This window comes from Amia ocellicauda, chromosome 5 (assembly GCF_036373705.1).
Source record: "Amia ocellicauda isolate fAmiCal2 chromosome 5, fAmiCal2.hap1, whole genome shotgun sequence".
Taxonomy (NCBI): domain Eukaryota; kingdom Metazoa; phylum Chordata; class Actinopteri; order Amiiformes; family Amiidae; genus Amia; species Amia ocellicauda.
In genome coordinates, this window is record NC_089854.1 from 24,704,907 (window position 1) to 24,731,185 (window position 26,279).

Below are 26,279 nucleotides of genomic sequence, written 5' to 3' on the forward strand. Positions count from 1 at the left end.
ACTGTGCCCAAGACTGGCATATTTTAAATGAACACTGGTGGAAGTGCCTGGTTTTACACATACTCCATTTCTGTGAACTGATCTAAAGTACTCACTCAGACAGCTTTTCAAGAAACATCTCTTGTTCTACAGCAAGGTGACAACAGGGCAGGATTTGGGCCATGCGACAGTGACTAGAGACTTTATCCAACTATAGAGATTTAAAAATAAATATATAAAAATATTTCACGTCTTCCAAAATACCAAAAGAAAAAACCCCAACAACATATTTAACATCTTGAGGTCTAATGTGTCATGCTTTATTTTTAAGAAGCCTTGTTTTCTGTTCTTTCTCTCTTCCATTCTCCAAGAAGCAGATTTAGACGTTCCGCCCACAGTTGCAAAAAGCGGGCCCCTGTAAAAATCCACGGCGTTTGGTAATAGTAGCTATTTCCATTTTCATAACAGGATGCTGTCTGTGTCCATTTACCTTGGAGAGCCCAGGGGTGTACAGTGTGCTTTTTCCACACCAGGGGAACGTCTACTGTCCACCCAGCACGCTCCGGCCTGCCCTTGGCTCCAGAACCTGACTGTGTGTCACGGTGCAGGGCCCGACTGTGGTTTAGAGGCGGCGCACTGGTACCACAACCACTGGATTTATGGAGCCATTAGAGAGGGATCACTGAGAGTTGATTTACAACATGACATCATGATATCTGCAGCAGCCATGTGCTGTGCATCGAAGTCTACGTGAGACTGGATTTGCAGGGAATATATTTATCTGCCCGTGTTCCATTTCTGAACGTTAGACATTTACTCCCTGTGTTCACAATCCGGGACATGACGTGTAATTATCCGTAAACCACAAACGGTCAGTCATGAAAATCACGTTGCAAACTCGGAAAATGCAGATGCGTACTTACAGGGACTTGCGTATCCCTTTTAACCGAAAGGGCGCGGTCCAGGGGAGTGGACCGCCAAATGTCTGACAGCCTGCTGATCATTATTTAACTGACCATCGTCGGGTCCAATAATGTAAATGAAAGGCCAGCTATGAGCCTGTTCCCACATTGGCCATGAGGGCGGTACAGGAAAAGATCCTCCACTCAGCACCTACATTTTAGTAACCAGCTTCATGCCTCAGACTTTGCCCAAACCTTTATCCACTCCCAGCACTGACTGATCTTTTCCATGCATTCAATGGGCAAAATAAAAAAGTTTCAGTGTCTGCTCTCCTGTATTACGATTAAAATAAAATGAGAACGTCCCTTTCCTACTTTCTTTACTTTCTTCTTCAAAGAATATAGGCCGTGCTTTGATATGGCTGCGTTAGCCGTGTCTGCCTATGTGGAAATGCCCCCCTTGGTGCAGATGCCGCAGTCTAATTGTGTTTTAATGGGGCAGTGTGCTGGAGTCCAACGTCATTGTTTTTGACTGTTTATTGTTGCACGTTTGCTAATTTTAGCTGCTCCGCTGCGCACTTGCAGACAGCACTGTTTATTGTCAAGAGTGGAAAAGCAATTTGGCTTTATGATTACTCATTAATGACCCTGGATATCCTGTCTCTACCTGTTTTTTTTTCTTTAGTTTTTTCCCCCTTACCAACACTAATTGCTGAACTCCCATAGGTTAAAGTGAAATCTCTTTCTAATGAAACTCCCTGGAAGCCTACTCACTCAGTGTGCCCTTCAGTCTGTGCAAAACCTTCATCACATTTGAAGTGGAGAAATAGAAATCTTTTCTCTCTCTGTGGCGCTCACTTAGACTTTTATTTTAGGTATAGTTGGGCAGGGGGAAGGGATTGTAATCATAGGAGACAAGTGGACTTTTTTGGAATGTTTTTCTTAATCAGTTACCAATGAATACAAAAATGCAGGCGTTACGTGTCTCGTGAAGTCAGCCTAAGTGTTTCATTTCAACCTAACTCGACCTTAAGATCTGTACGAGAAGCTCGCCACAAGAAAGACATCACCAAATTGGATTGCCCGGGTCAGTGAAAGTTTCTGTCCCCGTGCACATATGTACTGTACTGGGGAAGTGAAATTAAAGCATAAAACAGATGTACGTAATCACTTGCAGGGGTCATGCCGAGTCATAACATGGCTTCAGGGTAAAGGGATTGAGAGTGACCTTATAATTCAATTATAGGAAAACTTGTAAACAAATAGTGGTTTAAAGTTGCTAATAATTGTCTTTTGATCAGATGTGTCGTGGAAACCAAGAGTTGACGGGGCAGAAAACGTGGCTTTGATTAATCTTGGGGGAAAATATTGATCTGATTTATGAAATACAGAGACCTTTCACTCCTGTCCTGACTTAACAACCCAGCTATGTGTGTTTATGGAGCTCTACATCGCCCTGCGAGTACTTGTGCTCCAGGAGTCTAACTCAACTGGTTTATTTTCACGGGACAGTGCAGGTGGTGCGGATGACGGCAGGAATGCAATTGTTTCGATCAGGGATGCTCTCCTGCCTCGTTCCATTGGCTCACACTGCGGCACTCGTGGCTGTAATTAAAAAAAGCCACAAGCTTAATTTCAGGATTTCTGCAAATCTCCCTTTATTATTGCAAATGATTTAGCCGTGGTTTTTCTGTTAAAAAATATATGATGTTCATCGCGAAGTGTTGTGTTTTGATTAGGCCCATGGGTTAACGGCTGCTATTCAAAATCTAATCAACTTTTTGTGGTTCCTCTTGGCTATTCTTGATTTTGTTCTTCACAGCTAGTTTGAGATTCTGGGAACCAGCGGAGGGGCCTGTTTACAAACAGATCGCAGCGCCTGCTTCGCGAGGCCGCCGCAGCGGCTGTGTGTTTGTGGCTGTCATAGTGTGGGAGATGGTGTGAGGCCGTGTGTTTGTGCCCGCAAGACTGCATTTCCTGTTAGTGTAGCATTTGAGCGCTCTTTAGATTTTCTGCAGTCATGTTGTGAAAGTGATTGGCACGTGAGGCACTGGTGCAGCCATTTTATTTTTCATGTATGTGGGATCTGCAGTGGTTTCTGTCCCCTTCCCAGCCGTCCCTGTCCCTTTCAACACTAGTTCTGCGATTCTTCAGTTCTGAAGGATTCCACAAGCTTTCAGTTTCTATCTGATTGTTACTAAAGTCTCAACTGACAGCGGTAGTTACTGCCCTTCATTCAATATGAAATTAGAAATGTCTGCATGGATAAGATGCCAGGCCCAGATATCTTACTTTCTGAAAAATGCACGTTCTGTCCAGACTTGGGACCAAAAGTTAATTCTCCCCTCAGAGAGTGTGTGGCCGAAGTGTGCCTCCAGGTTTCCTATCGAGCTGGTTGGAAGCTTGACTCCTGTGTGTGTGCAGTGCCTGTGTGTATGTGTTTGTGTACCTGTCTGAATGTGTCGGTCTCGGTGTGAGGTTCCAGCTCTGTCTTCTCGTGTGTGTTGTGAGTCCACGCGATGGCCGGCTAGGGCGCGTTTTATGTGACAGTATGAGGATGTTTTATTTGAGTGAGTGTGCGTCGGGCTGTTTATAGAGCCGGTATGAAGGCTGTCGGCTTTGAAGCCCTTTGCAGTTCCTAACAGTGATTGATTTTATGAGCCCGCTCTTTGTGCCAGGAGCCTCTGAAGAGCGCTGGATCGGCTTCTTGTGGTGAAGACGCCATTCCAGCGGACAGACAATCTGGAGAGGGGGAGAGAAAAAAAGTTGAGCTTTTAAAAGAAACCTCCTCAGAGCAGATTGCTTCTGCCTGCGATTCTGATTTATGCGGTTGTGAAGGAAATCTCTAATTTGCGACTTTTTTTTCTCTCTCTTAATGCGTTTCAGCTCTGTTGATTCTCCCAGGGAGCGACTGTGCATATTTTCTGACAGGGCTGATAACTATAAAGAAAGGGACACACACACACACACACACACACACACACACACACACACACTCACACTCACACAACCCTTCAACCCCCCACCAATTTAAACCTTGTTAAGTAAAAAGGCTCTTTTCGTGGATGTGTTTTTGGAAGCAGTCCTGTCTGCTAATATGTTTCTATAGTGTATTATGTCTGCTTTCGAATATGTCATTAGCAGGGTGGTTTTCTTCTGCTGCTTAATAATTCAAAGAGATTTTGTTATCCTTTTTACTTGATTATGGTTTGAGAATAGCCAGTTCAGAAGAGATTGAACAGTCTGGAAACAAGTGGTGTGTTTTTATTTTAATAGACATGCCTGTGCCAGCCCATAGACACACTCAAAGGTATCCTACGCCTTAGTTTCTTTAAAAAACTAACCAAATGGGAGTAATCGGAGACTTCTGTTACTATACAGTCTCAGTCAATCCACTTATTATTTTTAAAATTAGGTTCCAAAGAAAAAGGCAAGTCTGGAATAATTTCCCTTAGAGACAGCATGCAGTCTTTGTACCCTTCACTTACTGTACTGAAAGTACTGGAAACACTCATCCTATTACAAATGTGGAGACTTGTTGGTTTTAGTCTGAAGGTCTCCACAAGCCTGCAAGCTAGCTTCTTCCCAATATTGTTCGCAGCTTGAATCCAGTCACAGTATTGAAGAGAAAGATCAGACAGTTTAGCAGTAATGTCTATTTAACAGTTACAAAATACCCCAAAACTACACAATAAAATGTCTACACTGAAAATAATAATAAATACAACCTAAAACTGGGTGGCTGTGGTACAGTATCAGTGTTGAATCACAGGCTGTTCTCCTAGTCGCCTTATCTACCGGAATCAGAGCTACTTCAGACTCTAGTTCAAGGAGACAATTGCTGTACTCCAGTAATTGCACATGAATGGTTATACAAACTTCCTGTTCTCGAGCAAGCCTTCTGAAAAACAGTGTCAAGGTTTCTGCCTTGCTATTGTTGGACACACACTTCTCAGCGCAGATTCGAGCAGCATGGAAATAAGTTGCCGTGATTGCGAAGGCCTCAATGTCCATCGTGCTCGCGCAGACCCTGCAGTCTCTCACTCTGGCAGTAGAGGGGGCCAGTGGGCAGAGGCAGTGCTCCACATAGGGCAGGAGCAGCTGTTTTACATAGCGGTTAAGCTAACAAAGCTGTTGCTTGAATGTCAATAGAGGTTCGCCACTTCAGATGTTCGGCTTGATGTTGACATAATTCCTTCCTTATCTAATGATGGCAAGCAAACAGCGTTATTCATTAAACAGCTACAATAGTCCTCTTTGAAATGGGACTCTGGCATGACAAATTAAATGATAGAGGATGTTTCACAGTCATGGTATTGATAACTCATTGGATTGTGTTCTGTTCTGTTCTGCTCGGATCAGTAGGCCTGGCACAGGTAAACGGCCTAACAATACGTAAACGTACTGCAAAAAAGACACAGGTAAATGCATATTGCAAAAGCTAAATACTGCTCATCTGCAGTCTTCATAGTTGTGTGAAATGTGTGGTATGTTTTTAAACATCTTTATTTCTAACTTTATTTTACCTCAGTGGTGGGTTTTTTACTTAGTAAGATTTTATATACATTGAATTGCACGTCTGATGACTTTCAAAAGAATCCAATGCGTTACATTAGAATGATGAACCCACTACATGCAAGTTTTGATTATCAAAAACCCTTTCCTTGACCTCTTTCATGTCTGTTTCATCCATTGACCTACCCCCGCGCTCTCTCCCACATGACACATTACCATTTGAGTTATTGGTTGTCGGTCACTCGGACACTCTCCATGTCGCACATGAATGTTATTGGAGCACATGCTGCACCTTCAAATGTACTTCCCCAGTGGTTGATTAATTTTTGATACCTTATTTTCGTGCATGTCTGCTTTTTATTCCTGGTGCTGTTGTGCAGAGCTCGCAGTGCTAGATCTCAGCAGTGCTGGCAGACTTGGCGTGCCAAAGTCCTCCATTCACTCTCTTTTTTGCGCTGCCGAACACAGGATTGACGATACTGTTACTGAAACAACACTGAGCTGGAATTTTTAAACGTGAGAGACTGCAGTAATTGAGGGAAGATATAAGAACAGCAAATTGCATGGTATTTATAGCTACATGCTAAACAACCAGGTTATTTGTTTCTTGTAGCGAAGGAAAATTGCAGAGTATTTTGGTTTCCCTAATCTATGTAATTTGCTGGCTGTTACCCCCCTCCCCCGCTCCCCCAGTCCCCCAGTCCCGGTGAAGTATGGTAATTTGCTCATTATAATCCAGGGAATTTACCCCGCCGAGGGGGAGTGGGGGCTTCTCGTCACGTGTGGATCAAACCTCTCGCTGCTCTTCAAAGCAAGATTATACTCCTCTCACAAGCCAAAAAGCTGGAATTCACTTCCATTATGTGTGCATTATAATAATATTACTAATAGAGCTGAAAAGGCAGAATGGCACGGGGTTTCCTCTGCAATACTAAATCCTGCCGTGTTTAAGTGCTCTTGTCACTTTTGCTATTTCTTCATGTCAAAACATATCAAAAGGCTCCTAGACTTCCACACTGTACTGGCTCACTTCACCACATAACTCCTCCTTTCTGACTTTCTTCCTTTCTTCCCTTTTTCCTTTCTGTCCTTTTTTTGCCCCCTGTGTTGGCAGTTCAATGCCGAAGCTCTGCGTGGCTGTTCAGTTTAATTTAAGAGGCTGTTGAAAACCATGGGCTGGGCCGCAGCGAGGACAGTGCAGAAGCCCCTATGGAGAAGGCATTTCCTCGGCGTACAGTTACAGATATCATCAGCTCCCACTGTACGCAGAGTACGGCAAGTTCATGTCAGGAGTCGGCACCAGAGTGTCACTCGTATCGTTTTTCAGGGAGGTGAAATTAACGCATCAACTGTAAAATTGGCCAGCCCTGTTTCTGGGAAGGAGTCCTTTGGAGTAAGAGTTTAGATTTCCTTTCAAAAGATATTGTGGCAGTTTGCCTGTGCAAAGCCATGCACGGCCTAGTGGCTCCTGTCTGTCACTGTTAAGCACGACCGGTTTGTTTTTTCTGAAGGGATGAGACACTGAAACATAAATTTGCTCACAAACTTTGTCACAAAGGTGCCTCTATCAATATGTGAAGCACCTGGGATTATCCTTATTGCCAGGAGGATGACCACTATGGGTGGGTCTCCCAGGAGGGCTGATCTTTTCTTTGCACAGTAGTATCCCTACGCACTTTCATTGTGAATACTCACCAATATCTAACACACTTTACACACCACACAATTGGCAATTTGATATCCTGCTATCCATGGAATCAGCCTATGCGTGTGTGTGTGTGTGTGTGTGTGTGTGTGTGTGTTTCTTCCTTCATACAGGTATTGCTAGTACTTGTGTCTCTACATGGACAATCAACAAGTTTGCTTTTGTAGAGACACACTGTTAATTGGCAGATGTGACAATAAAACACAGGCATGTATCGATCCCTGACTGGCCTGGAGCATCTGGCTGTCTTTAGCACTTCTTTCTTTGGTGGGGGGGTTTCCATGGAGGGAGCTGAGCACATGTTCTCAGGCCGAGCCAGGTGCAGTTCCAGCGTTCGGCTGAGCGTTATCGATCTCCTGCCGCTGAAGCGATTGATTGATCTCGCCCCAGCTGCCGAGCAGAGTACAGAGAGAGCAGCCGCGCAGTCCCGGCCTCGTCTGGACAACCGAGCCCTGCCGACCGCAGAGACCAACCATGTTTCTGGCACAAAGCGAAAAAGCATTCCCGTTACAATTTTAGAAATCGAGTTTACATAACGTGTGCCCAGTACACAGAACAAGACACGGTAGTTGCAAGATCGCAAGCCCTTGTGGAGGCATGTGCTATACTTAGTGCGACTTAATTACAGGGTGGTTGAATGTTTATTTTATTTGATATTTTCAGCATGAAATGTTTTGATTTATGCTCACATATGCATTCTATAATCTTCTCATATTCCCTAAGATATAACACATGAACTTTGTTTTGTGTGTACTGCTACCTAAATATCGCAAAGCCAAATCCTTAATAGTTCAATGCTTTAGTTATTATTTTATGAATATCATATGTTCTGTAACACGTCTTCTAGTCAGTTCCAGTAAAAATGACCCTGCTTTTTGGAATGTAGTGCAGGAAATGCTCCTAATTTTGCTCATTGCTGTTTGAGTGCATTTTAGCAGATGTAGAACAGACATTGTAACTGCATTCCACGGGTGACCAGTGTCAGTAGATGGGAAGCATAATTCAATTTTAAAGCAAGGTTTGTCAGATGCGTTTCATGTAATAATTTACCATGCGAATTAGTTGACCTTGCTTGTACTGCAGAGGCTAATATAATGTGAAAGGACCCTATTTATCGCAGTGGTTCCAAGGCACAAGGGTCCTCATATGCATGTCAGCTTTTCCACACGACGGAGTGATGATGATCACGAAAAGATAAGGTTACAGTCTAGTCTCTGTAAACCTTAACTGTGGAAAATGTTGTGTTTAAACCTCGTAGTTTGCACATTTTTTCATGTTTGTCCCACATGTCTTTAAATGAAGTGTTGAAAGTCAGGATATTTCCGCACACAGTGCTGTAACATAACTGGATGATGGGGAGATATTCTTAGCTAAAGAAAACATTAAGGAAATTGTAGAAAAATGTATGGGTATTATTACCTACCTGCTCTGTGTGCGTTTTGGATGAAAGACACTCATTTGCTGACTTTCCTTCTTTATGGCCGGGTTATTTGTTAAAGCTTAGAGTGTGTGAATGGTTTTCTTCACTTCCCACGGGCGATGTCAACTGTCGTATCATATGCTGGAGAGCCGGCCTCGTGACCCAAGCATGGCAACAATGATTAGCAAGGAGATGTAGGGGCACTCGGAAACAGCTGATTACCCTGAGCGAGTGCCGAGCGATCCAGTGGGTCTGTAAGGGTTAAGGGTCCATTAGCGCAGGAGCTGAGCAGCGCTGGATATTCATTATTCATGCGTTTAAGGGAGCACGGCAGCAGGGCCTGACAGGGCCTGCGATTCTCTCCCTCCTTAATAACGGCTGCTTGTCTGGAAGACGGTGCAGCTGTTGTGCCGCTTTGTAACCCATCAAAAGCCCAGTCTCTCACCTCAGCGCATGGCACTCTGGGTACACTTGTGTCTGCTAATAACAGTCAAAATGTAATCTGAACAATCCCCCACCCCCTTCACATACACACATATACATATATATATATACACATACATGCATACACACACACACAGTCCTTTGTTATTCGTATAAAACTCTTCTCTGCCGTTTCATCCTAGCTAAAAATAACTCTCCTCTGACATGCATAGGTATAAGGAATGCTCCAGTTCACACCCCCGCCCCCGCCAACCCCCGCGTGACCCAGAGCAGCATCCGTGTGCGGTGGCTGAGCAGGAGCGCTGGCGGCTCGCCCCTCTCCCCCTCGGCAGCCAGCTCGGCAGCGCTGCACACAACAAACACACTCTGTTTACATATAGTCTTCCCACACTTTCTTTCGCGCCACAGGCTGTGTTTGGAGCAGCCTCTTCCAAGTTAAATTAAATGCAGCCGTCTATACATTCCAACCCGTGTGCAGTTCAGCGCTCCCCTCCCACCAGCCGCCGCCCACCACCCAGTGCCACGGTGCCGTCATGGCCACACCCCTTCGTCAGCGCTGCCCATGGCCAAGGTGGCCAGGCTTAACTGTAGTACACAGCAGGTTTATAGTTATTTGATAATAACTATAAACACAGCCCAGCCCTGTTTACAGAAGTGCAGTCTTACCACACTTAAGAGAGAAAGAAAAAACACAACTGTAAATGTTTATAGGAAACTGGATTTCGAGAATTCACAGAAGATGTCAAACATAATTATGCTTGTCGTTTGCGAATGTCTGAAAACGAGCCTGACACTAAACAGTCTTGTTTTGGCCTGTGTTAATGTGACCGTGTACGGTCCTGCATGATTAATGGACTGACAGGGCCCCCCCACCCTTCGAGCTCAGGGTGGGATGAACTTCTAAATTGGTGAAGAAGAATGTTCAGCCAAACCCGCGTCCATAGGTATATAGGTTTGGGATGACAAGCTGGGGAAAAGCCGATGAATGAGCGGCGAGGACAGATGAATGTCAGACTGAGAGAAGAAGACCGGCTGAGTAATATGTGAAGTACAGAATGCGGGCAAAAACAGGAGGAACAAGTTAAGAAGCAGAGCAGCTACATAGAGATAGGCGAGTGGGGAAAGGGAGACTGAGGAAGACAGGGCTAAACGTGGGAGAGAAAGAGAACATAGACATAGAAGGAGTTTGTAGATTGATCTCCAGGGAAGCCACGAGAAGCAAACACAGCGGTGTGGTGAGAAGGTGTTCACTAAGGGAGAAGAGAGCACCAAACAATGTCCCCTGTTGAATACAAAGGGCCGTGTGAGCATGTACAGTGTCTAGAATACAAAGAAACAACACCGTCAAGAGAATAGAAGTGGGAGGGAGGCTCTAATCTGTGAATCCCAGGTTTCAGTATGTGTGCGTGTCTTGTTTGGTGTGTTTAACTGGGACTGAGAGAGAGGAATAGGAAGAAAGAGAGCTGGCCAAACAGTGAGTGAGTGAGTGTTGGGAAAGGTCTGCAAGCCTGTCCTGTTGCTCCAGTGACTCAGCTGTTGGGAAATGCTGGGGAGAGGGTGTGAGAGCCAGTGAACAGGGCCGGTTCTCAAGACAGCTTACGCCAGCACTGGAACCGAGAAAGGGGTTTTTATTTCCACTTTTTTAACATTGCTCTCTTTGGTTTCCAAGAAGCTATTAGCTCGGGAAAGCATTTGGCCACGGCACAAGACATGTGTTTACTATCTACCTGAGTATGGGAACTTCTCAGTGCCGCAGTGCTGCTGCCTGCACCAATCACTGATGCTCTGAGGATGCACAGACCAATCACAGGCCTGCTTCACTGCGATGACATAGCACTGCAAACTGTAACCTGTTAACGCTCAGACAGGTACAAATTCAAGGCCCTTGTACTATTTCAGATTGAACTAGCAACCAGTCATTTGTTGTAATTCCTCAATATATCACCCACCTATATACACTCTGTCAGTTGCTCTGTTCCAGTATATTTTTTCTTGCATAGGGGCCCAGCTTATTGTGAGTGTAGACCCAAACCTGAACGTGCAATTCTGGTCCGCAAAGCTGGATGATGCCCCCAAATCATCATCATCAAAATTTGTTTCTTACATAGTTTTGAAATTACCCCAAAGACATGCCTTTACTTCATCCTCACACATGTGATATGTGTTTTATGAACAACTGATCAAATGAAATACAATTATTTTCCAAAGAACCTATAGTGTGTGGGGGGAAATTAAATTAAAATATAATTTTTTGTTGTATCACTTCGACCACAAAGACGAGACATTTTTCTGACTATCGCTGTCGTTTACGTCAATTGGAAATACTGTTTGTGAATGGTTAGTAGTCATCTTTGATGCTAATTAAGAATCAAACATTTCCACACTGCATTTCCCTCCCTGTAAAAAGAACCAGTTCTATAAAATGCTCTTTTATGTTTGGAATGGTTTCGCTGAAACCCCATAACCATGACTTTTCCTGACAAGATGAAGCAGTAGTGAATAGAAACCAGTAAAAGGTTTTTGTGAGCCTTGTAGGATGTGAATTCAGACCGTTAAAGTGCAGAAAGCTTTCATGTTGGCGGTTTGTCCAGAATCCTTCAATGGAGAAGTTGTTTTCTCTACAGAGAGCATGTGCTCGTTCGGAGGAGATCATTTTAAAGGCTGATTTTTATTATTTCTTCTTAGTTTTACACATACCATTCCACATCCTCAGTAAAACAAACTCCTGGAGCCCGACTTTCCAAAAGAGCTATTCTACATTGGAAACAGTACCTCCCGAGTCTTCAGGAGAGGTTCGAGGTGTGTGAAGTGCAGTCTCACAGTCCGGGCCTGATCTGTATAAACTTGCTGTGCCCTGCCAATCCTTTTGGCTCTGAAGATTGTCCCCTCACTCATTATTCCAGTAGTGTCCTGGCTCTCTGTGTTACAACACATCAAAATGGATTAAGCTTGCATTCCTTTCCCCCCATTTTCCCTTTTCTGCTTTTCGTCTTCAGGGTAATAAAGTCGAGACGGGAAAGGCTGAAACATTTCTTTAGGCGAGATTTTGCAAGTTATTGTGAAACTCGCAGCCGACGGTAGTGTGCGTGTGTGCGGGTTTTGCCATGTAGCTTGGGCACCATGTATGGAAACACCAAAAAATTAAGAAAAATAAGTCCTGACTGGAATAATATAATCATATCTGGGTGAGAGTTATACTTAGGCATGCAGAAATATCTCTCATTGAAAGTGTCTGCTGCAGGAGGTTAATTTACTTTTTTGGGCATAATGCTTGACCACACTGGTTTAAAGAGAAGTTCCCATGTTTTTTTTAGACCCGCCCATCCTCCATTACAATAATGGTACTCCCCAGGGAAGCAGAAACAGCCCTGCAAATGGATGCACAGTCTGTTGAGCCCTTCGAGCAAAAGTGTTGGCTCTTATCACTCTCCCTGCCCCAGAGGAAACCTCCAGCGCTGTGTGTGGGTTGACAAGGCTGGGAAGAAATGTTCACAGCAGAGAAAAAAGAAAAGAAAAAGAAAAGAAAAAGAAAATAATACATATATATTTAAAAAAATAACATTTATGGTTCAGGCTGCCTCTAAAATAATTTTCCATATCAGTGCAACTGCATGAGCCCGGTGGGAGAGCAAATATGATTTTCTTCCTTTCGTGCCAATGGAAAATATAATGGGAACAAAAACAAACTCATTTGACTGAGCTGGTCCTGCCGCCGCCGCTGCCGTGCCGGGGCTGAGTGGGATTCGCTCACTGAGGTGCCTGTCCGGGCCGTTCTTAGCGGGAGGCATGAGAGGGAATCGACAGGCGTGAAGAGATGGCTTTGGCGAGAATTAGGCGTACGGCGCACACCGACGCGTGACCTTTCGGAGCAGGAGAGCGCGGGCGCCGCCATATGAGGTGCAGGAGGCGGGCGCGGGGACGTGTTCGGTGTGACTGTTGCGGTCACACTGTGAGTCGGGAGGTTAATGGGAAATAAAATGGGAAGGAACGTAAAAGCAACTTGACAGGGCTGGCCAACATACCCCGACAGCTTTCTTCTTAAGACGTACATCTTCTGCGTTTAATAACTGGGGTGATCGTCTTTAAACACTCTCTCACTCTCTCCTTCTCCCTCTCCCTCTCACTGTTCATCTCCGACTGCTGGTGTGGAACCAACAAACAGATTAGAATTCAGTTCACACACCGGGCTACACGGCCAGTTTAGATATTAAAGTTAAGCATGATGTAACACCTTGCTGTTAGCATGGAAATGAATGTACCTTTCAAACCAAATTTAATTGTGCCATATTTGCAAATGGAATCGTGCTGGCTGCATTTAATTAGCTAAAATGCATCTTGCTGAGCATATCAATGTTTTGGGAAGTAGCGGGTTGCCATCAGCATCGATGTGAGGTGCACACTTTGCAATCACAGTATCGCAGTAGCAGTTAAGCAGGGTAAAATGGAGATAAGGTAAATCCGCAAATGAAGGAACCTGTTGGATAAAACATAAAACACTGTGTTTGAGAAATGGACTTCTGTTTCACAGGTGCTTCACTCCAGTCAGTATTTATAAATACATTTTAAAGCTTTTACTAAAGGGATGTGGGGGGATGAAGTAATACATTTTATTTAATTTTACAGTATAGTACTAGCATTGTGATTTCTCCTCCTGCGTTCATTGCAGCTCGCCTGGCCGGCCTGGGAGAGGACAGTTTTGTGTGTCGCTAGGTTGGGTTAGTCGGACAGCCTGCATTAGCTCAGAATAATTGGACCGGTTCTCTGGAGTGAAACAGTTGCTTGTCAGAGCAGGGGCCTGCAGTAACCCTGGATCCTTGGGCCGTGTGTGGGTGTTGAAGGAAGAAAATGGGATAATAATTCATTTGTCTGGGATCTTCCTGTTGTTATGCATCGTCCTCTCACACCCTGTTGTGGAATTCACATCTCCAAGGACAGCCATGACTCAAGACTCCCCCTCTCAATTCAGATGCAGAGAGACACAGAACTTTAGTGTTTACCGAAGCTTTATCTCACCAACAATGTAAAGCGCCTTGACATGCTCACTGTGAATGCGTTTTTCACTGTGCTCAGGGGCGTTCTGCACAGGACGGTGTTGTACCAGCTAGTGTAAGCTGTGTTGGTTGGCATTGAGACCTAGTACATGGAGAGGGGGAGACTGTCTAGACAAAAAGGCGAAGTTGCATTCTTGTGCTCCGAGTCTGCTGCCTTATCAATTAATGGTATGGCTTTCTCACCAGGGACTTGATATGTTACTGAGCTGCTTGGAAATATAGTACGCCTTGTAAAATTGAACTATTTTATTATTGTTTTTTTGAATACGTTTACTACCCATCTCCTTTTGCTGATTTGTGTTTTGAATGGAGTCAAGGCGGCTAGAACTATATGCACACGTACCGTATAATGTGTCTTTCTGTGCAACTTCGTTTTCGACATCTCCTCCACTCGGTCTTCACAAATGCTGGTGCAAAACTGACAGTGATATGAATGTGGCAACCTCGTTGACAATGAAAAAGCTATGTTTGCAGACTGCAGTTATGAATGATTAATCGTAAAAACAGAGCTGCAAACCCGCGGGGAGCTGGCGTAGTGGTTGTAGGTTTTGAGCCGTCTCCGAGCACAGCTACAGAAAAACCCATGTTTGCTCTCAGCTCTGTCAGGTTCGTATAGTGAGTGCTGTTAAAGATCCAGTCCAGAGTTTGTCCAGTGTCCCACGCTGGAGTTTCCCTAAGACAGTGAAAGTTTCCAGTACTTTAGGGAACTGGTGAGTGAACTGGTAATGAGTTGGCGACATGCTGCTTTCAAACACATTCACAGGGTGTCTCCATCAGTCTAAATATGAATATAAAGGAATGATAAAAAACACTTTTACTTTTCAGCATCGTTGAAGTCACAGTGAGCTTAAAACGTTGTCACCGCTCTTCAGTGGGAACCACAAGACTGAACAGCAAATGACACCGTGTTTTGTGGATGAAGGAGCAGGCCGCACTTTGTAGCCCAGGGGGGTGCAGGTTTCTTACCACTGCTTTGTGTGCTGTTTCTCCAGGCTTGTCTTGTGACTCTGCTGCACAGTTTCAGTTTGAATAGTCGCTTATATCTGACACCGAGAAAAGGCAGGGGGGGAAAAAAAGACGTTTTCTTTGACTAATCTGGCTGTGCTTGGTATGAGTTTCATATGTACCCTGGTAAACTGAAATTTGTAAAGCTTTGTCATGTGTTCAAGAGATTGAATTGTGTTTGGCCATATTGTGCTGCGGTGAAGGGGAGTGGGGAGACATCGAAATCCTGCACGGTGCATTGATTGGGTGCCTGTCAAAAATCTGGTGACATCTTAATTCCCCAATATGGGAAAAGGGCTATTTTTCATCGTTAGGGTTTGCTTGCTGAGGCTGTTTTTCTTGCAAGTTGCTTTCATGCTTGATGCATTTTTATTGCTGTTGAACAAATGAGGCAATGTCCTTATCATTGTCATTGCTGCCTGCCAATGTCAGTGGATGTTCTCTAGATAGGGGAGTGGGGCTTAACAGAGGGCTCTCTCAACCACCTTCCTCTGGATTCATTAACTAAGCTGTAACTTGTTTTACTGTTGTTATTTTAAATGAACTACTCACTACTGGCTTCAATTATTAACTAATGCATCACTTAGATTGCCAAACTAGGCCATAACTCTCCTCTCCTGCTTTTCTATTTCCCCCAAATCTTTGTTCACAGCATTTTCTTTCCCTTTGCTGATTTCAAGAAAATTGGTGGGCCAACGTGGGTATTTTATTCCAACTCATCCCTGCGCTCTGGAATTTAACAGGCAACAGCGGGATTACACTGACGAGGCTTAAGGCGTCGATTTACCTTTATCTCTTCTTCCGTCATTGGTCTTTTCATCCTCTGACTACCAGAGCCAAAAGCCTGATCTGACTCTGTCATGCATGGAGCATTGTGTCATCGCACAATAAAAGATCTGCCCAAAAGAGATCTAACAGTCCTGAATGTGGGTCATTAAGCACGGGAAACTAGTATTAGAAATCAAATCACTCTGCCATTGTTTTATTTTTTGAGATTAGCCGATCAGAAATCAAATGAGTGGTCAAACGTTTACACAAACCCCTGTCTTAATTCCATTCGATCAACTGGACTTTTTCTTTTCTATTATGTATCATTGTTCATCTCTGGTCCAGAAACACATCAGAGACCAATGGAGAGCTGTCTTTTGGGTGGGGAAAATCAAACCAAACTCTTTTTCAGGTTCCTTGAGTGATACCTTTATTTCAGGAACTGGATGAAACTGTTTGCACTGACTAGACTGGCTGTGAAGCAAGGCAGAGAGGAGCTTTGATTTCTGAAGCACCACACACACACACATATACACACACACACACACACACACACACACACACGGAATGGAATAAGAAAGGTGGCTGTGCGTTATGCTGAGTAATTTGTGCCGTGGTGTTGGGTTTCTGCCTGCCAGGAAGACAAGGGGAGGAGGGGGGGTGGTGAGATGTACACAAACTCGACCCCTTGCCAGATGTGGGAGGTGTGCAGCTGTGGATGTGTGGAAGGCTTTCACATTAACCTCTTCCCTGTCTGCGGTCTTATTTATGGGGGGAGATCGGCTGCAGAATCCTACTCTCTCTCGCTGCTCGGCCCCTGTCTCCACTCATCCTGTAGATGTTCCTCCTTCCTCCCAAGTGTTCCTCAGCCCCTGCCTTTGCTTGTACCCCTGAGTTCATGCTGCCTACTTATCTGTCAACTTTAGCCACCCCATGCTCACTTTCTCTGTCCTACCCTGTCACGTCTGTAACCTCCTGTTTAACTCTTGGCTTCTGAGTCACTCTCTCACCCTGCCAGTCCCTGAGCTCTGCCAACACCTCCACACTCCTCTCACGTTCTTCTGACCTGATTTCTTCACCTGGACGTGGGACAGAGCCCGTCCTGGTTGGCAGCCTGACTGTCACCTGTGCCCATGTGCCCTGCACTGTTGAATGGAGCTTGGCACCCTCCGCCCAGGGTGATTCAGGGGAGAATGGAAACCGGCTCTGACCACATCCACCAGACTCACTTCTCAAGCATTCAGTAGGCAGAGGTCCGGGGGCGTGGGCAGGCCAAACTTGGCGGCACTTACCTCACTTCCCCTCCCGCCCCCTCGTTGGCTGGACCCTCTCCAGCCCAGCTCTTCTCCTCTGCTTCTGATCAAAAAGGGAAAAAAGTAACACTTTCTTGGCAGCATGGCTTAAAAAAAAAAGAAAAAATCCAGTGGGGTCCAAAGAAACTTAAAAATAAAAAAAAGTCCTCCTGCAGCACTTATTTCCAAACCAACAGGAATTTGGCTACTTGTATCTCTAATGTTTTCAAGATGACTTAGACTTTAAGGAAATCCCCCCTTAGTTTTTTTTTTATTGTAAGGAACTAGGCAATGTGTTATTCAACCTTAAAATATCCCGAGCGCAGTGGCTGTGCTGAGGGGAGTGATCCAAGGTGCTGAGCGTGACTGACTGTTAGGCTGTGATCTGTCTTTTTTTCTTATTATTTTCTTAAAGAAGGATTCAAACATTTTTTCATAACAGTAACACTATGTTTTTCTGGGGTAAGTGGCTAAACTACTTCAATGTGGTTGTGTCTTACATTTGTTTTGTGTTGAATGTTGAATTGAGAGTTGAAATTCAGAGAAGCGGTGGATTTTGGGAAGGCTGTGTTGTTAGTGTTGTGATAACTTGAGAAACTGCAATGTAGTTAATGTGTTTATTTTTTCCTTACTGAATTACTGCAAGATTTGGAAAGTTATTTTCGTACACCACTATTTTAAAACCAGAAGTGCAGCTCCTGTTCATAGCTACTGAAAACAGGTTGACCGAACAAGAATGACATCAGGGATCATGGAAACTGTTATTTGCTTTTCATCGTGTTTCCATTAAACGCACTGCAATGTATCCAGGCTGGGGTTTGTTTAAACTGATCTGTAACTCTCTCTCAGTCTATTTCTGTCCCCCTGGCTCACGCCTCTCTCTGCTCGTTACCGATTCCTCGGCCGGGCTCTGAGCTGGTGTCTGCTGTGGCTCTGTCTCTGAGTCACTTCTCTCCTCATAGCCCTGACGTGCGGTTGCTTCTGACCGTTGCCATCCACATCTCCATCATCTGTCCCCCCGCCTCCACTCTGTGGCTCTGTGTCTTCTAGTTGGCTGAGCTCACCCTTCCTTTTACTATGGTACATTGGTGCTTTTGGGACAGTGTAGTGTGGTAAGGCAAGAGGAAAGCATAACAGCTTCTCAGGCAGTTATGAGGGATAGTGCAGTGAGGCTGTCAGGTCAGTGCGTGGGAAAAGCAAGACTAGATAAATGGTTTAAAACATGTGAAAAGTGCAATATTGCCTCGAACCCTGGTAAACTCAGGACAAGGGTATCTAGGCTCAGGTCATACTGTCTGGATGGCTCTGTATCTGTAGATCAAATACTGTGTCCCATGTTTTTTTGTACAGTTGGTGAAGATTCATCTCTTGTTTTTGTCATCTACCCATTTTAAACAGAATGATGTGTATATAAATCAATAAACGGTATAGCCAGTAAGTGGAAACTCACCTTTTCATTAGTTAAAACTTATAGTGGATTCTTGATCCAAAATTCTGCCCCCCCATCATATAATATTGCATCATTCCTCCAGACTATTTCTACATTCAGTGAGTTTATTTATTTTATCATTTTCGTCCAGTAGTGTACACAGCGTCCTATGATGGTCCAGTGGGTGTTGACTGGATGTAATCAGGATTGATGAGAGACAGGGGAAGGGGAGGGATTGTGTAATTTTGCTAGAATCCTGAACTTCTCCATGAAGAAATACAGGGCTGAGGCCTGGCAGCTTCCAAGACCAAATACAATAGCAGGGTTGCAAAATAAGAGTTTCATATATGAAGTGTTGCTTCAAATTTTAGGCAGGGTGCCTGTCATTGATCTTTTCCTGGATCACCTTCTGATGAGATTTTAAACCTGTCGCGTTCAGAATCTGGGGCGCTCACAGCTGCAGCCACACCTCAGATTCAGATTTGTCTGAAACAAGCCATTTGCTCTCTGTGATTCTGGCCTTGATCCAGGTGAGGTCAGGTTGTACCCCTTGTTAATTCACATGCTTAACTGGACCGATGGGGGCTTCTGTTCACGTCTCTCTGTGTTAAATCTTTAATGGGTTTAATCTGCCAATGTCAGGGATCACCATAAATCATTTTGCACGTGACCCGATATTTCCTTAAGCATTTACAAAAGTGCAGTATGTGGGCCACTTAAGGTCCATACCATAGAGCTGAATAAACACAGCTTTCCTAGTTGTTCATTCTGAACCATGGCTTGACTATTTAAGGAGCTTTATGCAGCTATTTCATCCTTGAGTAATAAGCAATTTGTTTCCTTTGCCTTTATTCATCAGAATTCATCCTTTGCTTTGCTGTAGTTCTGCCATCGTTTCCACTGGCAATTGTCGATCTCCACCTGTTGGCAAAGATACTAGTTTCAACTACCTATAAAAACAACAACAATTAAAAGACTGTTCAAAAGCTGATTAATGCCAACATTTTAAATGTATCCCACACCTGGTCTGAAGGGGTTAAAGCCAGACAAAGGCAAAAAAAAAAAGAAAAAAAAATGCTGAGCTGCAAAACAAAACCACGTGAGGAGCCACAAGGTATGTAATGATGAGACAACAACCCAGTCGGCCAGTCAACTGGAGTCAGGGCTGTGTTGTAGTGCTAATGAGGGCAGGGCTGGGACTGAGCAGTGCCTGGTTCAGAGTTGTTTCCCCCTGGTTGTGTGTGATGTTGTTGCTGCAGTGCCTGGAGGAGAGAGAGCGCCTGGCTGGGGAGAGGCTGCTTGGGAGCAAAGTATCTGCTCTTTGATCCAGGGATGGGAATATCTGTACACAGGCGGAAACAGCAGCCTCCTTCAACCTGTAATTTTGTTGTTTCGTGCAATTGTAGTGTTTCAGGACAAAAAAAGCATCATCGCTTTGTTCCTACCAAATGAAATGTGACTTTGTAAACTGGTAATTTTTTTGTGTGTGTTTTTTTTGTACTTTACAATTGTAGTAATTAAAGTTTATTACTTAACAAGAACTACCATTACAGAATGAATACGGACCGGGGCTCACCAGGAGCTATAAATAATTATTTCCCCTCAGGGTTACATCATGGCTTGTTTTGCACCATTTCCCAGCTTTCTGCACGTGAAGAGTAAAACCCGGTCGCTCAGTCGGCTCAACAATGGACAGCGGTGGAGGAAGGCAGTGGGTTTGAGTGGTTAAAGTGTCAGGCGGTGATGTGGAAGCCAGTGGGCTTAATTGGCTCGTTGGTTTTCTCAGGCCTGTATTTTTGTGATATGAAATACTGCGTGTTGTTCAGACTTGTACCATCCCGATCGTTTGGGAAAGGAAACGGAAAAAAAAGAATTGAGTGAGTTTATGGAAAGGTGCCGAAAGTGCATTCTTGTAATTTGTAATTGTTTACCCAAGTCGGCAGGAAGCTTCTCACAGGCAGTAGCCCCCCCGAAGTCAGAGCTCTGTCTGCAGGAGCGAGGAGCTGTTTGCCCTCCCACCAGACTGCAGGCAGAGAGAGCACGCTCTGGGCCCTGGAGTCCGGTCGCTACGCGTTGGCAGGCGAGGGGCACGCTGCCACTAGTTTGCCGATCACATGCCCCGGTGCAGACGGGTGGCTGAAAATGTGCAAGCTTTAAAAACACAGACCTTTCCCTGGGCTGACTTGTGCCCTGGTCTCCTATCCCCGGGCTAGGCGCTGTCAGGGGCAGTGGACTCGACACACAGACAGGCCCGGTACTGCCCGCCAGCGAGGAGAGGAGACTGCCACGGCTGCACCTTGAGGACTGAATTATAGCAATCAGTCAATGCTGTCTTTTTCTTCTTCACTTCACAGCCCCCCCAAACCCCCTTCTCTTCCCTCCATCTTTCTGCCTGAGGTGTTTTTTCCCTTTTTCTTTTCTTGTCTTTCTCTCTCTTGCAGAAGTGGCGCAGGGTTTGAAGGAGCCCCGCGCGCTCTCTGGAGTGGGCCGGTTAATAATGGATGAGGATTAGAGGGCTAATTTCAGAGGGCAGTGGGGAGCAGACAGGTGCTCCGTATCGCTGTCTGCTGTAACTAATCTGCCCCGCTTCAAGGTGCTCCGGGGCGTCCGGGGAGGGTTGCTCAGGAGGGGCACCGGCAGAGGGCTCAGAATCAACCGATCTGTCTCTCTGCTTCATACTTTAATTATTCGTCTGACAAAGCTGCTGTATCTGTATCTGTCATTGTTTTATCGTTATTATTGTTATTGTTCTTATTACGGCTTTTGGTTTTAGTGGCTTGGAGGAAAATAAATGAGTGAAATAAAAACGCCACCCGAGGGCAACCGAGAGATTTTCAGCTCACTCTCCTCAACTCTGCTTTTCCTTTATACCTGTTCCCTCATCTCTCCACAACGGTCTCCTTCGCATTTTTTTTTTTTTTTTTTCCATTCCTTATCCCTCCCTTTTCTCCTTTCCTTCTTCCCCCATTTATTTCCCACTGCTCCTCGCTCTCTGATCGAAATCCCTGGCATATTTTGTTTATGCATCTCGCTACCTAAAACACACTGATCCCTACCTTGTCCCTCTTGCCCCCACTCGATCCCATCCCTCTATCCCGGCATGCAATCTTCTCCTCAGACTCTTCAGCCTTTGGGTATCGGGCCACCAATCTGTTGTCTGAACCACCCAAGTTAGTCATGTCAGCTCTTAGCCTTTTCATGAGCAATAAGAGAAACAGCCTGGGTACCAATATACTGTATATTGCTGTATTATAAACCTACAAATTCCATGCACACATTTTGAAGAACTCTTACAGATCTGAGCATTACAGCACAATGTAATAATGCAATAATACTCTACTGATCACTCTCTGTACTACATCACATCCCCTGCCCTGAAATCAGTCAGTTAACACTGTTCCCTGATATTCATGAGTTTCTGAAGACATACCCCTGCCTCAGCACAAGCTGACCCATATTTCTGGATGACAAGTCATTTTACATTTGTTCTGCTTGAAAGAGCTCTCTCTCTCTCCCTCTCTGTCTCTCTCTCTCTCTCTCTCTCTCTCTCTGTCTCTGTCTCTCTGTCTCTCTGTGTGGACAAGGATTTCGGTGTAGTGGAATTTTGCAAAACACATTCTTTTTCTCTCGAATGTCATCCAAACCGAAACTAACAAACAAAAACAACAATACAAAAAAACAGGATGTTACATCATCTGAGGAAATTTTGGGGATTTCTGATTTGTTAGATCTGTGTACTTCAGTGACGTGTAAAGTACCTGAAATACACTATGTGGAAATATTTGGGCAGTTTTCTTACCTATCTGTTGCGCTGACTTTACTGAGTTACTGCTTCAGCACCGAAGGTCTCTCTCACAGGTGCCACTGAGTTTCCTGTCGTTTTAATTACAGCTATTATTCTGGTTTAATTAACGGGATTGCCTCAGTGTTTGTTTTTCGTGAGCGGGATTGATTCACGATTTCAACCGGCGGCCGCGCGGCACACCACACATCTCCCCTGCCCGAAGATGAAAGAAATAGCATTTGGTGGAACGTAATGCAATCAGACCTCTATCCAGTACGCCGAAGCCTGCGAGTCAAACAGGCATGGGATTGCGAGGAGGGAGGGTGGCTCGTCAGCCCTGGTTAGTGAATGGGAGCGTCGCGGTGTATGCGTGTGTGAGGGCGCTGATGGTGTTTTGTGCGGGGATTAGAACTCTAATAACACCTTTCAGTCCTGTCTCTATCTATCTATCCAACCTCAGCATTGTTAATTCCTGGACCAGGTGTATATTCATCTGAGTGTGTTATCACCTTTTTTTTTATTACTATTTATATATATTTTTAAATGTCTTTTATGCTCAATTGACTGCTTTTAAGTGGCCAAAGCTTAATCTATTTAAAACGTACCAAGAGGCTTGCCTAGGCTTTTGTGTAGCCCATGCAAAGGTAATCTTACTGTCATATACGCCATGTCTTCCCAAGAGCGGAATTTTACTGTGCACGTTAGGAACGGAACATGAGGAACCATTCAAGACGGTGCAGTGCTGCAGGGGTGCCAGGGGTAGCAGTGAGGATTAACAGCCCCACCCCAGCACCCCCGCAGCAGTGACAGCCCCGGCACACAGTAGGCTCCTGAAAAATAACGTCTGCTATGCCGGCAGCAGCAGGGAGGGCCACAGCACACCACCACATAATTGCTGCGTCTCCCTCTCTCCCGAGTTCAAAGGTGTCCGCTGTGCAATTAGAGGAATACAGAGCCGACAGCAGAGACACCTGGAGTTGTGACAGCCGCGGGGGGTCCGTCTGTGTTAACCCTGTGTTAACACCCCCGCTCTTGTTCTGTATCTGTCTCCAGTGAGTCATCAGTGACAGCGATTCGTACACACCGTCTGAAACGAAAGCTCTACATTCAGAGGTGTACAGTTTTAAATCTGTGAGGTTCTCCCTCACAAACGCCGAGGGGTCAGTGGCAGAGATATTTTGAACTGTCCGTAAACCTGTTTTTTGTTTATCACTTCCATTTCTTTTAAAGATAGCAAATTCCCTCTGGTGCCCCATCGAGCACAGAGAAGATGAGTGGGGGGGTGGGGGAAACAAAAAAAAAATCAACTGTTACAGATGCATTCCTGTAAGCCATCATGCAGTGCACATTTTTAGTAGCACTGAGATTGTGTCTGAGTCTCAGGGGGTTGCCCTGTTGTTGTAAGCAGAAACAGCAGTCTGTATGCAGGTGCTGGAGGTCTCTCCTGCAGAGCTTGCTGTAAGCACACTGCAGGCAAGAGAGAAGGAGAGATAGAGAGATAGAGAGAGAGAGAGAGAGAGAGAGAGAGAGAGAGGCAGAGGCAGAGGGGCTGCAATCTTCTGTGCAAAACAGCACTTTAGCCCCAAGATATCGCTCACAAGGCAAGGAGGTAGTGCACAGTCCAGGTCCCACTGTTCTGAGAGGAAAAGGTACCAGGAAACTATGGGCCATCACAGCCAATCAGCGGAGGGAAAGTTGCATTTTATGTTTATCAGTGACAGCAGTTCCATATAGGCCCAGCTGTAAATGCATAAAACTGGAGCCAGATTTAGTGATATGTTGTGTTTTGAAAGTTGAGTAAGTGTGCCAAACCCCCCACCCCTCATTCGTGCAGAAAACAGAATGTGGATCTTCGTTTCCAGGGCGATCCCTCAGATTAAAAGTGAAAATGTTGGTCGGGCCGTTGGTGTTGTTGTTATGTAGCACTTTGTCTCAGCGTGACTCACTGCGGTCACACCCCCCTGCCTGCCGAGTGTCCTGTACAAAAGCACGCAGAAACCCCCCCCCGCCCCCGGGGATTCCTCCGCTGAGTTGGCGTCACTGACACACGCGTGCCCTGTCGGTGCTATGGCAGGGGGATTTTTAGGTCACTTTTCTGTGCCTCTCGACTGACAGCTTCCTCTTTCTCTGCGATGCCCTTCACATCCAGCTGCACTGAGCAAACGGTTTCAGAACCTGTATTTTAATTCTGCTGTAGTCACTCTTCACGAACCCTGTGGGTTACTTCCTTTGCAGCTTCAGAGTTTAGCTTAGTCTGCTTTTGTTTTGCTTCAATCAAGCTGTGGGGACTCGAGCTCCTCTCTATGATGAAGCTCACCCTGTGACTGCAGAACCTATATACTCTGCACATGTGATCTGTGTGTGCCAATGTAACAATCTCTCTCTCTCTTTTCTCTGATAACAGGCAGTGGATTGATGGGGAACTCGTCTGCCTCTTTTATGGGGACATTCCTGGCTAGCAGCCTGGGGTCGCCCCCTTCTCACCCTCCCCACCCCTCAGGACCACCCTCCTCCCCCTCGGAGCCCTCCTTCCGTGGAGGGCCACACTCCAGCGCCTCTCAGATCTGGTTCCCACATTCGCATGAAGGTAAGACGCAAACGCCCAGCTGGCTGCAAGGCCGGTGTGCAGCCTGTGTGCGTTCCCCATACTCCCACACAGGTCTCTCCGCACACCTGGGAGAAAGTGTGTTCCCAGCCAATGCCTTGTGCGTGTGTGTGTGTGTTGTTCTTCACTGTTTGTGGCAACCCATTCTGTTTCTGTGAACCTCCTGTTTCTTATCTAGAGACAGTGTGTGGCAGTTCAGACACAGTGATGGGGAATTAGATTTTTTTCTTCTTCGTTATTTAGAGGTTCCAGGCAGGCCTCTGGACTCAGTTCCAAATTTAACACCACGGAGTGCAATAAAAATGAGCTAACGCAGGAGAGAAATGAAAAGAGCTGGGTTTGGTTGTTTTTTTTTTGGTTCTTTTAGTCTTACCAAGAGAAAGCTTTTATCTTCAGAGAGCAGTGGCCTTTTGAAGTTGTGTAGTGGTTGCTTATTTTACTGTAGTGGGGAGCCCGCCCCCACCGCCTTGAACAAAACGAGGCAGACCCCGCACGAGGGCCGACTAAACAATCGTGAGCCAGGCCTGACTCACTGGAGATGCGGCTCATTTGAAGACAGACCTGCTTTCGTCTTCGCCGGTTGTGCCTGGTCATCTGTTCCAAGAGCGCAGTGCTGTGTAAGCAGATGAAGGATTGCGAAAATCTGTTTTTATTTTGGGGCAACATCGCTGAGAGGCGTCTAGCGTCTGTCAGCCCCGCTGTTGGTTTAAGCCTCCGCACAATCTTCAGTAAATACCGGCTCTTACTCAACATCTGATTCCTGATGTTTGCGTTAAGCACTTGTAATGTCTGTTTAATTATTTTGTCTTAAAAGTAATCCCAAACTGAGACCCGGTATTTATGAAACAGAATGTTTTTTTCCAAATTCCTTTTTTCTTTTTCTTTTTTGGTTCCAGAATAGATTTTTTGGACAACTGCAGAGGGAACTATACCACCTCTTTTGGCTTGCGGGGAACTGAGCTGAACCGATATGAACTGCAGTAGTTTTTGTATGTGCTCCCGAATAAAATCGAGTGAGCGAAACCCACACTGTCCTGGCTGCGTTTGCCTTGACAATTGATGTGGGCTTTTAAGGAACACCTTTGTTTTGTTCCATCCTACTGGAGTGCACTTTTGTCCTTGATAATAGGTTGATGTCTTACTTAAGAGTTTCAGCATGGTCTGTCACCACATTGTGCCCACAAGATTTTGAGAGGGTAGTTTTTGAGTGGTGAGGATCCTCTCGTGTTGGGTGAAGTGATGCAAGGATGGGTGCAGTGACCTAATTGTGTTTGTGCATTTGAGTGCATTGATATTTGTGTGTGTGTGTTAACAGAGATGGGCGGGGGGGGGGGGGGTTCAGCTGGTTAGTATTAAAGTGTGGGTGCGCTTTAGCACACT

The 26,279-nt window shown here is 45.2% G+C and overlaps 1 protein-coding gene across 3 annotated transcripts in view; it reads left to right on the forward strand.

The window, feature by feature from the left end:
- Positions 1-26,279, forward strand: part of bahcc1b (BAH domain and coiled-coil containing 1b) — a 115,949-nt gene that overhangs the window by 39,438 nt on the left and 50,232 nt on the right. For all 3 annotated transcript variants that reach the window (XM_066704480.1, XM_066704479.1, XM_066704481.1), the window contains exon 3: positions 24,699-24,881. In XM_066704480.1, the coding sequence (XP_066560577.1) occupies positions 24,699-24,881 (183 nt within the window). The remainder of the gene's footprint in view (positions 1-24,698; positions 24,882-26,279) is intronic.